This window comes from Rhamphochromis sp. 'chilingali' (assembly GCF_963969265.1).
Source record: "Rhamphochromis sp. 'chilingali' genome assembly, chromosome: 18".
NCBI classification, from domain to species: domain Eukaryota; kingdom Metazoa; phylum Chordata; class Actinopteri; order Cichliformes; family Cichlidae; genus Rhamphochromis; species Rhamphochromis sp. 'chilingali'.
Genome location: NC_137945.1, coordinates 18,104,153 through 18,117,045, shown reverse-complemented (window position 1 = coordinate 18,117,045; position 12,893 = coordinate 18,104,153). Strand labels below are relative to the sequence as shown.

At 41.8% G+C, this 12,893-nt stretch overlaps 1 protein-coding gene across 12 annotated transcripts in view; it reads left to right on the top strand.

The window, feature by feature from the left end:
• The window catches only part of eya1 (EYA transcriptional coactivator and phosphatase 1), a 62,813-nt gene that overhangs the window by 38,336 nt on the left and 11,584 nt on the right, over positions 1–12,893 (top strand). For all 12 annotated transcript variants that reach the window (XM_080865602.1, XM_080865603.1, XM_080865597.1 and 9 more), the window contains 5 exons: positions 2,387–2,469; positions 4,025–4,211; positions 4,840–4,982; positions 5,720–5,803; positions 9,019–9,108. In XM_080865602.1, the coding sequence (XP_080721728.1) occupies positions 2,387–2,469; positions 4,025–4,211; positions 4,840–4,982; positions 5,720–5,803; positions 9,019–9,108 (587 nt within the window). The remainder of the gene's footprint in view (positions 1–2,386; positions 2,470–4,024; positions 4,212–4,839; positions 4,983–5,719; positions 5,804–9,018; positions 9,109–12,893) is intronic.

The window sequence follows — 12,893 nt, the reverse complement described above, 5'->3', positions numbered from 1 at the left end:
GAGGGAGGGATGATGTCTGGTCCTGAGTGAGTGAACTAACTGGAGCAGGACAGGGGGAGGGAGAGAAAACATGCCCCCCGGGGAACCACAAGGCCCTTTCTTTCTCTCCCTGCTATAACCAGCACCACCACTCCAAACAGCATGGGCTCATTCTCACCGGGCTAGCGGGGGTCCCCTCAGCTTTTATGTGGCTCCTTGTTCTCCACAGAGCAACCCTCAAACCTGCCAGCGAGAGCTTTTATGACTGTTTGAACTGTGCATTAGGCTAATTTGTTGTTCTTTGCGGCCTTTGCACCTTGTTTTTGTCTTATTGTTCAATTGAACCTTCGCAGTATTTTGAACTTTCTTCAGCGAACACAGGAAAGTTTTACGTATCTCCTTCCCCTTAAAATATTAAACAAGAAAAGAAAGAGCAACGCTGATAATTACCGGGATGTAAAACATGCTGGAGGTAAAAACTGCACATGCTGCACAAATAATTATTAAATTCTGGTAATTTAAAGGTATTTCTTTTTATCTTTTAGCCACTGTGCTGCAAGTGTAGCTAACTGACAAGTCAAAACTCAATGTCTTCATGCTGCTTTGGATGCACTGCCATATCACCCCCGCACCCAAAAAAAGACACACGCACAAAACACACACACACTCCCCTCCACTCACACAGAAAAACTTCCCTAATCATTCCCCCCTTTCTGAAAGCTGCTTCATGTTTGTCACGGTGTGGGAGGGCCCTCCTGATGGGGCCAATGACCATAGGATGAAAGGAACTCCCTCTGTTTGTGTCTGACAACAAAGGTGTAATTACGTCCTCATTTAGGAACAGTAAATCTATCTCCTGCCTCGTTTTCACTGAAGCTGTGGGATACTTTCTTGGCCTTGGTAGGATGACTACGGTTATAGGTAAAGAAATTGTTTAAAGAATATGGCGGCGCCCTTTTTGTGTCCCCTACGGCTATGTGGACAAACAAGCTGCTTTTGTATGGACAGAAATGAGGTACAAAGCCCACTGTTTTTTGGGCTCAATGTTTTTTAACAATTCATTTGGAATTAATTAATTAAAACTGAATCATCTGTCACTGAGAGTGAGAGAGAGTGACCAGAACTGACCAAAACCCTCGATTTTTAGTTTTGTTTATTTTAATGTGTGCATTACACTGTTGGCAGAATAATTTGCTTATACTAAACTCCACAAGTAATCATTTCTTAATTGCATTATTTTGGATAAGAATGAATTACACTTGAGTTGATGAGAAATCTGCACATAAAAGTCACATCAACACATCGTGGCCCCTACTCACAGCTTTTCCGATGAGTATTTTGCAATGAAACTTCTTTATAAACACGATTGTTGCTCATTTGCTCAAATGGGAATCCCCCTCACTACATCTTTATAATGGATAAACCAGTTTTACTTAGTTGACCAGTTCGCAGTCATTGTTTGTGATTAAATAAATATTTGAGTTCAGTTTAATGCTGTTAAGCCTTGGGCAATAAAATCTGGCAAATTCTCTTTCTTTCTTTTCCTTTTTTTAACAGTTAGAAGTAACATTTATTAATTAATATTAATTTGTGGATCAAAATATGCAAATGAAGACAGATTTTTATGTTAATTATTCAGTTCTTTAAATCGTCACAATAACTGTTATCTCAAGAATTAGGATCTGGTTTCTCTACCAGTGTATGACCCCTTTAAACTGTCCCTCCTGCTGTTCTCTGACTTGACATGACAGTACAGGTGGATGGCCACTGAGGAGAGATGTTGTGTCCCAACAGCTGCTGCTGTCCTATGCTACAAATCATAGCATGTATGATATTAGGGCATTAGATACTATTGACCCTTTTGAGTGATTTAATTACCCAGAAGAACCATAGTTTGAACAAGTGGAAAGGAGAAGCATACATATTCATCAGGGCTGGATTTCAGTAGCACACCATGCCAGAGCTGCTCACCCCAACTTCAACCCTCTTTTCATATACATCTCTGTCACTATACCCCCACCCCCCACCTCCTACTCATGTCCCGTCCAGAGTGCATCCACCGTTTCCACCCCCTTTACTCAACGCGCCACCCTTCGGTAACTCGCACACAACAGTCTCTTGTGTTCTTCGCATTGTGCGGGCTTGGAAGCAGGTTTTCCCCCCCACCTCTGCACTGTCATTCATCAGGCCTGATCCAATCACAGATAAGGGAGGAAGAGCAGAAAGATAAGGCCACTGTTTGGAGCTCTCCCTGAGGCCTCCCTCTGTTCACCTACTAAAATAGTTGTTTCAAGATGAATCTTTTTTCCCCCTCCTAACAATGCACCATTTTATTTACACTGCTGCAGATTTAATTTTGTCTTTTCATGTAACATAACTTAAAGTTCCAATGTTTTTCTCCTCATAGGTGGGACTTTCACAACAACGTCAGGATTGTACACAGGAAATAACTCCCTGACAAACTCAACTGGCTTCAACAGCACGCAACAGGTAGCTGCGGATTTCTCCCTTATCTCCTTATTCCTCTAATCTGGTATCAATTTGCAGCTATCATTTTATACTTGAGGTTTGAACTGATCTTGGAAATCTTCATGAAACATGCGTACTCAATATGCTACATTTCACCCATGACACATTCAGACATAAATCATTCACAATGTCAAAAGCTTTGTACACAGGCTTATCTACCGTACCTCCTCCAACACATGTATATTATGCCACAGAGGAAAGGAGGAGGGGAAAAAAACAAGACAGATCGTTGTCCAGATGTAGGACAGAACAGAACATGTGTTTGCATTTATTTTTTGGAATCTGCACTGTAAAGTAGCAACACTGGTGCAGGGCATTTCTCAGATTACCCTGCCAAACCACCTAGTTATTTTCTTCAATTCTGCTACCTTTTGTCTTTCTGTCTGCCTCTGTGTTTTGATCTAAATCTTCCCTCTAACATCGCATTGAACATATCATTCCATTTGACTCTTTTTTTTTATGTATCCCTGCTCAGACATGCACTTCTTCTCTGAACATGTTGACTTTGTGTCTGAGTGAGCACCCTGGTAATACTTATGTAAAAGTCACGATGGCAGTATTATGACGCTGGTCCTAGTAAGGATAAAATGGTAAATGGCCTGTATTTGTATAGCGCTTTACTAGTCCCTAATGACCCAAAAGCGCTTTACACATCCAGTCATCCACACATTCACACACTGGTGATGGCAAGCTACATTGTAGCCACAGCCACCCTGGGGCGCACTGACAGAGGCGAGGCTGCCGTACACTGGCGCCACCGGGCCCTCTGACCACCACCAGTAGGCAACGGGTGAAGTGTCTTGCCCAAGAACACAACGCGATTGAGCCATCAGATATCTCCATTTGCATTTGCAGACAAGCAAATGAGCCATTGTCTGGAAAGCAGCTTAGAAATAAGTCCAGCCTTTTGCATGCTTGGAACTGGGCAGGCTTTTGGACAGAAACTTAAGAAAAGGGAATTTAAGAAAAGGATTCCCTAAAAGTCATGAATTAGCCATGGAGATGATAATGTTAAACAAGATGCAGTGAACTTAGGACAAATTCTTCAAAGAAATTTTGAACATGATGTCTCTTTTAACTCTGTCATCTCCATTACCACAGCACCATTTCCACAAACCATGAACAGAAACTCCAGTGCTGTCCAGTTTGGAGTGTATGACATCATGTGTGTAACGTCTCTTTTCATCACTATTGGGAAGATGTCTCAATGAAACCTTGAGGGACACTGACACACAAGTGACCTACAGAGTTGTGTCAAATTAAAGGAAAAAGCTGAACACTAAACCCCTACAGTGCTCTTAGAGGGAAAAGTACAATAGGGGTTAATAAAAAGTTGTTCTAAGTAATCGTCTGTATCCTGAAATGAAAATCATGAGTGTTCTTCCCCTGAAAGAATTCAAGCAGTTTTTGGTTGCAATTTACTCCCTTACATGTGTCTGACTAAATGAAATGCCATCACTTTAATCAACTAATTAAAAGTTATCAACTTTTTCAATTTACCCTACTTACTCCACAGGACTACCCAAGTTATCCAGCCTTCGGCCAGGGCCAGTATGCTCAGTATTATAACAGCTCACCCTACACTTCACCCTACATGACAAGTAACAACACCAGCCCCAGCACGCCCTCAACCACCACTACCTACACCCTCCAGGAACCACCCACTGGCATCACCAGCCAAGCCCTCACAGACAACCCTGCAGGTAGGAATTAAACCTCAGCTAGACCTGCCTTGTATAACCTGAAGATCACCAGTTTGATTCTGGTAAGAGGTGTGTGTCTCTTGGAATTTGCTCTCCATAGCAGAGAAAATGTTCACTTCCACTACATAAGAACAGGACAGTTTGAGCCACTACATCTAGTGGTGAGATAAAACAGAAATCAGATGTAAGATTTTCCATAATTTCATGTGACATTATTGCATCATCTTGCAACTGAGATTGTATATTATAAGCCACTCAGAATTTTATGACTGCATTTGAAATTGTCATCATTCACGCTGAAGACAGCTGGCTTTAACTAAATATAATTTCATACTTCCATCATTCAATTTAGATAAAGGACATTTTAGCTATTTCCAGTTGACATGCACTCCATTACCTCTTGTTTATTAAATCAGTATGGCGCACAGTAGCCTTTATTATTTGTTCTGCATCTGATTTATGGCATGCTTGTTACCTGCAGTCTTATAAGTTATGTCTCCTGCAGGATGCTGTCTGTCCTCCATCAAGACAAATAGTCCCTTTAAACATCTTTTCTAAAAGCAAATAGAAGCTCGTCTTCGGTGCGCTCTTTTAATACTCCCCTTCCTCCTTCTTTCCTTCCTTTCAGGAGAGTACAGTACCATCCACAGTCCATCAACCCCCATTAAAGATTCAGATTCAGATCGATTGCGCCGAGCCTCGGATGGAAAGTCACGTGGCCGTGGAAGAAGGAACAACAACCCATCACCGCCGCCCGACTCTGACCTTGAGGTAGGGTGAACCCGCTACCTTGGCGACAGACAGCCTCACCCTGTCTGAGACACATGGACACTAATCCACTTACTATATGGCTGCCACACCAACTTTAACACTTGATGGACATTAATACTTAAAGACATGATTCCTTAACTTTAAATGCATTAGTAATGCATTGTGGAATATATGAGTCATCACTAAACGCATATCATCTATAAAGAGCTATAGTAAATAAACATAAATAAATAAATAAACAATAAGGCATGTGATTAAGTGAGTCATCACTGATGAGATACGTATTACATATATACCACGCACTGAAGACTGCTCACTAGCTGTTGCTTACAGTGGTGTTATTGCCCACTTTGATAGTGACCATGTGTCAAAATAAACTTGCTGTAATTTCGAGGACTCTTCATTAATATGTTATTAATTTGACTGAGGATAATAGCAGCCATTAAAACACTGACATCATGGCATGTTAACATATCTAGTTAATTAGTTTGCCACTATTGATTACTCTAATGTAAAGGGCACGGGGTGGAAAGTGTGTAGTGGGGTGGTGAGAGAAGTGTTGCGGTGACCAACCCAAGCAAATGGATCCTGGTCCCTGTGGCACACGAATACGCTCCTGGCCTATTGACCAGGAGGATCACCTTGCAGCCCTACAGAGTGCACCATTGATTTTGCCTCTTTTTTTCTCTGTTTTTCTTTGTTTCTTTCTCCCCCACCTCTGCCCCCCATCTCTCTAGCGAGTTTTCATCTGGGACCTAGATGAAACAATCATCATTTTCCATTCCTTGCTTACGGGTTCTTATGCCAACAGATATGGACGGGTGAGTGACATCAGACTCTGGCAGTAGCCATTCACTTTATCAGCAAAATGCATGAATATTAAAAGGAGGGGGGCAGAGGATAGATTTCACTTTGCTCTAACCCCACAGTGAGACGATAGAGCAGAACTCAATGTATAGATAATTGCTTCTTCTTATTTTTTTAAACGAGTCCAATGAGATCTGACAAAAACCTGACTGCTCTTTGCAGCTGTTGGGGGGCTCTGCATGGCCCATCCAGGCCCGGCTGTAGGGGCTCAAAACAGTTGCACTCTGGATGTCTATTGACACATCTTGAGTGTTCCTTTCTCCTTCAGAAATGCCACATTGTTAGTTTAATTAAGTGCTTCTCAATCCATCCTTCTCAGGCAGGGATCTCCCTGGAGACCCTGGCAGGAGAGTGAGTCCACTAAATACAGCCCAGCCAGAACTCAAACTAGAGCTTAGAAATTCTGCCAAACCTGGCTTAATTAAGACTCAACAAATATGTATGTATTAACAAACATATATTTTTATTATTATAGCGAAAGGTCATTTCTATCCCATGTAACTTTGTGTGCTCATGAAATGAAGAGTTTACTTTTCCAGGGTTTTCTATTTGTTGTTTCATGTAAATTGCTTCTCTAAATTTAAACCTTCAAAACAAATAATTTGGGAAATAAGCCAGAATGCTTTTCTCATGGTTATATTGAGGTCATAGGTTCCTTTAAAGTACATCATCCTGTCTGTTTTTCCCCTTCTAGATATAAAAATTGACTTTAATATGAAATTCATAAACTAATATGCATTTTATTTTAATTTTGTTTTAGAGCAGTGTTTTGTTTTTGTTTTTTTGAAAATGACATATTACTCCTCCTATGTCAGAGAGCTTAGCGTCTGCAGCCCATGCTCTGTGCCTTTGTTCTGGTATGAGGGGTGTTTGATGGGGGTAGTGTTTTGTTTTGGGGGTGAAAGAGGGCTGCCCCACGACCCTTTACTGTTTATTTACTTTATTCCCAGCCCTGCCTGCTGCGTAAAGAGAGAGCTAAATGCTTAGGGAGCTGTGGCTCCGTCATGAGGGTCTTTTGCACCATGCACACACATAATCACACATAGGGTCTCCAGTGTGCTGCTCTGAAACTCCATAATGGCCCATTCCATCAGAGCTCATATAGGATGCGACAGCTAACTAGAGCCACTCGCTCTGGATTTTTTCATTTGTTCTCTGTTTTTCTTCCTCTCTGCCCATTTTACTCACTTTGTAACCCTTGATTTTGTCCCTCTGCCATGCCCTTATCTGAAATACAGATCTATAAACTCCCTTAGAAAAGAAAGTTAAGACTAACAACCAACACAACCATTCCACCCCCTTCTCCTCCTTTCTGGCTTTCATTGATGCCAGGCATAAACAAAAAAGATACAAAACAGTTTTCCCTCCTAGCTGCTCTAAACTTGCTATAAATAGATGTGTATCTGAGTGAGTACACATCCACACTTTCGCTCACTCTCTGTGACCTCCCACCCGCGCGCTCTCTGACTTTTTTCTCTCTCCCTCTCTCTCTCTCCCTCATACACATAAACACACTGCTGTTGTTATCAGCTCTTTTAATTGGCATCAAGGCAGCTCACCCCCATAAAGCTGATGGTTAAGGCCAGCTGTGCTGGTACTGGGCTGGCCAGAGCGAGAGCTTAAAGTGGGTGGGGATGGGGGTTGTTATTGGTAAGGGGCTTGAGGGTGGAGGGGGAGGCTTGGCGTCCCCCTAAAGCCACTGACATCTCAGGACAGGTGGTGCTGGAGCAGTGACCTGCTTGTATTCTTAACTCCCTCACTGACTGATTGTTTAGATTTAATTGGAAAGGATTCACTTGTGCAGAAAAGGCAGCCTTTTCCCACCAAACCAGTCCATAAGAGTGAATCACCCAACAGCGCCAGAGGTTGGGAAGAGGGAGCTGGTAGCCTGTTCATGTGGGAGGCTAATTATTTTTGATGAATTCTTACTGAAAGATTGGTTCAAACTGGGAGGTTAAGAGGAAGGAGAAAGCCTCTAGAAGTGGGAATTGAGCTCTCCTTGTGTGGTTTGTACTCTGTCATTTTAGAGAAAACATAAGCATTGTGGGGTGTGACAGCTAATCAGCAGAAAGCTCAGGTGTGTCTTTAGGTGGTTTAACTCTCTAATCCCTGCTTCTGGTCCTGCCTGGCTTGTCTCTTATACAAGTCTCACCCAGCTGCAGGAAAACCTCCTCCACGGGAAGCTTTTGTCTTCACTTTGTCCTTTACTTGCTGAGGACATTCTGCTGATTTGAGACTTAAAATGTAAAAGGCATTCAATATGTATGAAAACAAACAAGCACAAAAAAAGAATGTAAACATATCTCTCAAGTTATTTAATTAATAGTAATATTAATATATATGAAAATCCAAAAGTAAAACAACAATAAACAATGGACAATTTTATAATCATAAGAAGTTTCATTACAATTACAGTCATTAGGGTTTATAATTTTGTAGATGTTCATGTGAGAATGATCTGATGACATTTTGCCTATACGTTAACCTTTTAAAAGGAAAACTGCACACATTGTCACATGCTCATTAACTATTTACAGTGTTGTTCACTCCTCTCTTGGTATTATCTTACAGACAGTGCAGCCATATCACCATTGCAGCACGTGTCACATTGCTGACAGAGATCACAATTTAAGGAGGAATTTGTAGTTGCGCCTGATATAGGGATTAATATAACTGTTGAATTATTTTGCAGTTTTAATTTTGAACAAACGGAGTGACTGTCAGTTAACTAAAGAACCTTTACAGGGAATCGTATTTTATCATGTAGAGAGCAATCAGATGATGCATCTGGACAACTATGTGGAGAATGGGCTATTTACGATGAGGCTGTGACCCCGGCTCTTCCATTTAACTGCCCCTCCCAAGAACAGGCATGGTTTTACTCGGTTCATTCTGTCTGTCTGTGGCATTTCTGATGACTATTCTGGTCCCTTTCAGAGGGTCGTAAACAGAGACTGAAACTTTCAAGTGCGCCTAATGTCTTCTTTTATGGGAATACCTTGCTGTAGAATTTAAAGGGATTTTTGTGTTAATTGACAGACTTGCAGGGAACTTCATTATTTACTGTTCTGCATTGCTTCATCTGCTTCTTCAAAAATACAGTGTATACACACACACTTATTTCAGAATAATTTGGTTTGATTTAATTAGTTTTGTCTGTTTTCTGTAGGACCCGCCAACATCTGTATCGTTAGGCCTTAGGATGGAAGAAATGATCTTCAACTTGGCCGACACGCACTTATTCTTTAACGACTTAGAGGTGAGTCTGTTTGTGTGTGTTTTACTCTGGTATGTTTTGTTTCTGCACAATTGCCTTCTGTTTACTTTCTGATGATTTTAGTGGCCAGAGGAGTGGATGTGCTGGGTGTGAGAATTTTTTAGTAAAAGAAGCAACTGTTACGTAGCGTAGATCCTTTTTTACTAATCTCTTAGTAATCTATCCCATAAGCGATGGCATGAATTTTACATGCGCTGTCAGTCTCCTGGGTCACCAGCCCTGCCCCCCCACCTCCACTGTCTTCCCACTCCCATGGCAGCTAGTCCAATTTGTCAGGCTCTAGTGTTTCTGTGGCTGCTCTGTCTGTGTGTCATGCTGTGTGCTTGGTGTCGCTGTCCACCTACACTACACCACAGACCCCCTCCGTCACAGCATGAAATCCCTGCCACCTCCCCTCCCTTGCCCCCCTGATTCATGTACAGTTAGTGTAAAATCTTCCCCTGGGGCACAGGAATAGAAGGATCAGGCGTGGAGAAAAATGTGCGTCACATTTGTTTCAACAAATGTGACGCACACTTCATGCATGGGTATGAAGCATACCCTGTGTGCAGATTCAAATGTCAAACCCAACTTACAAGCAACTGTCCACAAATGTATCGTATTTTTTATATTTGCAGGTTTTTTTGTCCACGCCTTAACAATTTTCTCCCGGTGAATCTGATCCCACCGGCCCTGCTTTTTTCCTCAGAGTCCTGCTTTATGCTGACCTCACAGGAGAGGAAATGTTTTGTTTGATACTTAAGTGTGAAGAGATCTGCGGCCGGCCTGCCAAGTCTCATTACTCACCACCATGTTCGGCTGTGCTACATGAAGCAAGCCCAAGAACGAGCAAAAAACATGGGAGACAGAGAAAGAAAATATGCATACTCCCCCAAAAAGACAAGCGACTGAGATCCCAAGTGCAGTCATCGTGATCAAAGTTAATTGGCTACAATTGGCTGGTTAAATATTTCCTTATGCCCTGGCCATGTAGAAGCTGTTGTAGCTGCACTTTATTTAATAGATGTGCCCCAATCATTTGAAAAAAATGGCACTTTGTGACAATGCTTAAATGTGGTTTTGCTCAACATCTGTCCCGTGTTTTGATCCTTTCATGTGCTTTGAAAGTGTTCACAGATGAATTGGCAGCTCAGTCTACTTCAAAACTCCAGCACACACATTTCTTCTGCTCTGTCTCAGCAACAGTATTATTTGATTTTGTGTTTAGGCTTTAAGGACTCAATTTTTGCAGCTTAAATTGGTGTAGTATGCTTAGGTAGGGATGCTTTTTACAGTGTCCAGTGTAAAGACGTCTCTGCAGATTCTGCAGTAATTGTCACTAACAATGATACCAGAGGAGGAGTGACATTCTCTTGAAGGCATATTGATCTCTCCTCTTAAGCTGAGCAGGGCCAGTGTGAGTGTTAAGTGCCAGGTCTCAGCAATGCCTAACCAGTTGTATTTCCTCTCTGCTGATTTACGGTCCTGCATCTCAGATAGAGCCAAGTAGAGTCCAACTATAAATACCACAGCCAGCAGCAGTTATGTATTTAAGCATGTGCAGAAATGCATATGGTCCATCTAATTTGGTCTAAGCCATAAAGGGAGACCCCAGAGGCTGTGCAGAAACACAGGTGCAGAGTTAGTGGCCTGACGGTGTGTGAGTGGTCCATCTAAGTCTTAACACTGTTCTGACAGCCACTGCACGAGGATATTAAATATGAGCTCAATAAAATTTCAAAGTGTGTATAATTCCTAATTGTTTTAATTTGAATATGGTTTCTTTAAAAAAAAGTAGATTCAAAGTTTTTAAAGCATTGGGCTGCTTTATAGGACATCTAAAAACCACAATTAAGCATAATATTATACTGAGTCTGCAGAGGCCACATGCCACAGGCCACAGCGTATAATGCGTGTTAGTGTGTGTGTATATCTGTGTGTGAATAGAGGCTGGACTGTGTTGATAGAGCTGGTGAGTGACGATTCAGGGGAAAGTCATAAAAAGAAAGAGGGCATGCCGAAGGGGTCAACAGGGATCAGTTTCCCCCTTATGTCTCTCTCTCTCTCTCTCCCTCACCCTTTTTCCTCCAACCATTTTTTTCTGGATCAGCACTCTCTTGTTTTTGTTCACTGTTTTTTATATGAGTCCCAGAAATACTGAAGTTTCACTAAAAGACCTCCCTTCCCAACTTGCACGCGCAATTCTCTCGATCGATTGTCCCACACAAGCCATTTGTTATTAAGCTCTATTATAAAGGAAGGGTGTATGATTGTATGAACAGCACGATCTTTTTTCTATCATCAAAAATGCTCAGTATAGAATAATCCATACTGAGGCGATCTCAGCTCTATTAATTTTTTTTTATTCTGGTTAGAAAAATCGTATTTCAGTATTTACAGAAATAAGCAAATGCTTACTTTATTACAATTTGTAAAACAGAACAAATACTGGTTGTAATCAGTTAATAATAATATCCAATGTAATGGGGGTTTTTTTCAGTATCATACTCTGACAATACTAAACCTGTTATCATCTTTGAAATATAGCAGATTGGCCTCACTGAATGCCTTTGTGGCAGGGGATTGCATGTGGAGTTAATTGATGGTCTGAAGTGATGTGTATAATGAAGTCCACTGAGGCTGAGTGCATAGAGAAGACTGACAGCTCTGCTGTGGCTCGGGGTGTGAGTTTACTGTAGGTGTGCTGCTCTAGGCCGAACTCTAATGCTGAGCAGTATGTGGGAACCAGGGGCCTCTTTCTCGCTGGCCGAGCCCCCTGTGTTCCCCTCTCAGTGGGGTACGGGGGCTGCCGTCTCCCGCCTCCTTGGGTGAGAAAACAACCCTCCCAGTCTGGAGAATAAAGGCCATGGGGGCAAACCACTCACAGGGCAAGAGAGGGGGAGAGGTCTCTAAAGGTGGGAACATTTTAAATTAGTCCACTGATGCCTCCTTGCTCTGTGCAGTGCACGCTCACTCACACACTCTAAACACATGGAGCTATACCCACACACATATGGAAACGCATGCACACTGTACGTAAGTGTATAATCAAACGCTGACATTCGCACACACATGCCTGTGTAACAATCCTGTAACACTGTAAGCTGACTACCTTTTATAGCTCCCAGCCTGCAGTCACAGGGTTGAAAACTCCACTGTCACTTTCACCCAGGGGCTGCCTGTTAATGAGAGATGCTGTGAAACACACGGTTACCTTTTCCTACTGGCTGAAATGGCCCTCCAGAGCCTCTTATTGTGGAGCCTTTCTGTTGGTTTTATGTCCCACTTTAGAAATGCAGTCCTGTACTTGCAATTCTATATGACTGGTAGCTTTATTGTGTTTTTAGTGATAGTTTATTTCTTGGTGATTTTATTCCTGGGAAAGCAGGGCTGTGATGCTAGCTGTGATTTTCATTGCATCACAAAATTAAGTCATGCACTTGATCAGTTACCAGTTAGCACTACAGCAGAATTAGTGATTATTTGTATATTCATAGGAAATCAAAAACACAACACTGTCATCATGTTAGACACCTTTACAATAGCACATAAATCTGTGAAGATCTGCACCAGTAAAAAGCTTGGAAACCAGAAATTACAACTTTCTTTTCTTTTTTTTAAATTTATCAACTTTCAACATGCTGCCGAAACCAAACTACAACATTTTTATATGTGGTATATTTTGTCAGATGGGCTTCTTTGGGTCTGCGTACAGTGATGTGGTTATTTTAATCATTTGCTTGGCCACTGATGCTGCACTCAGACATAACTCCATCAGGTTTCAAGGC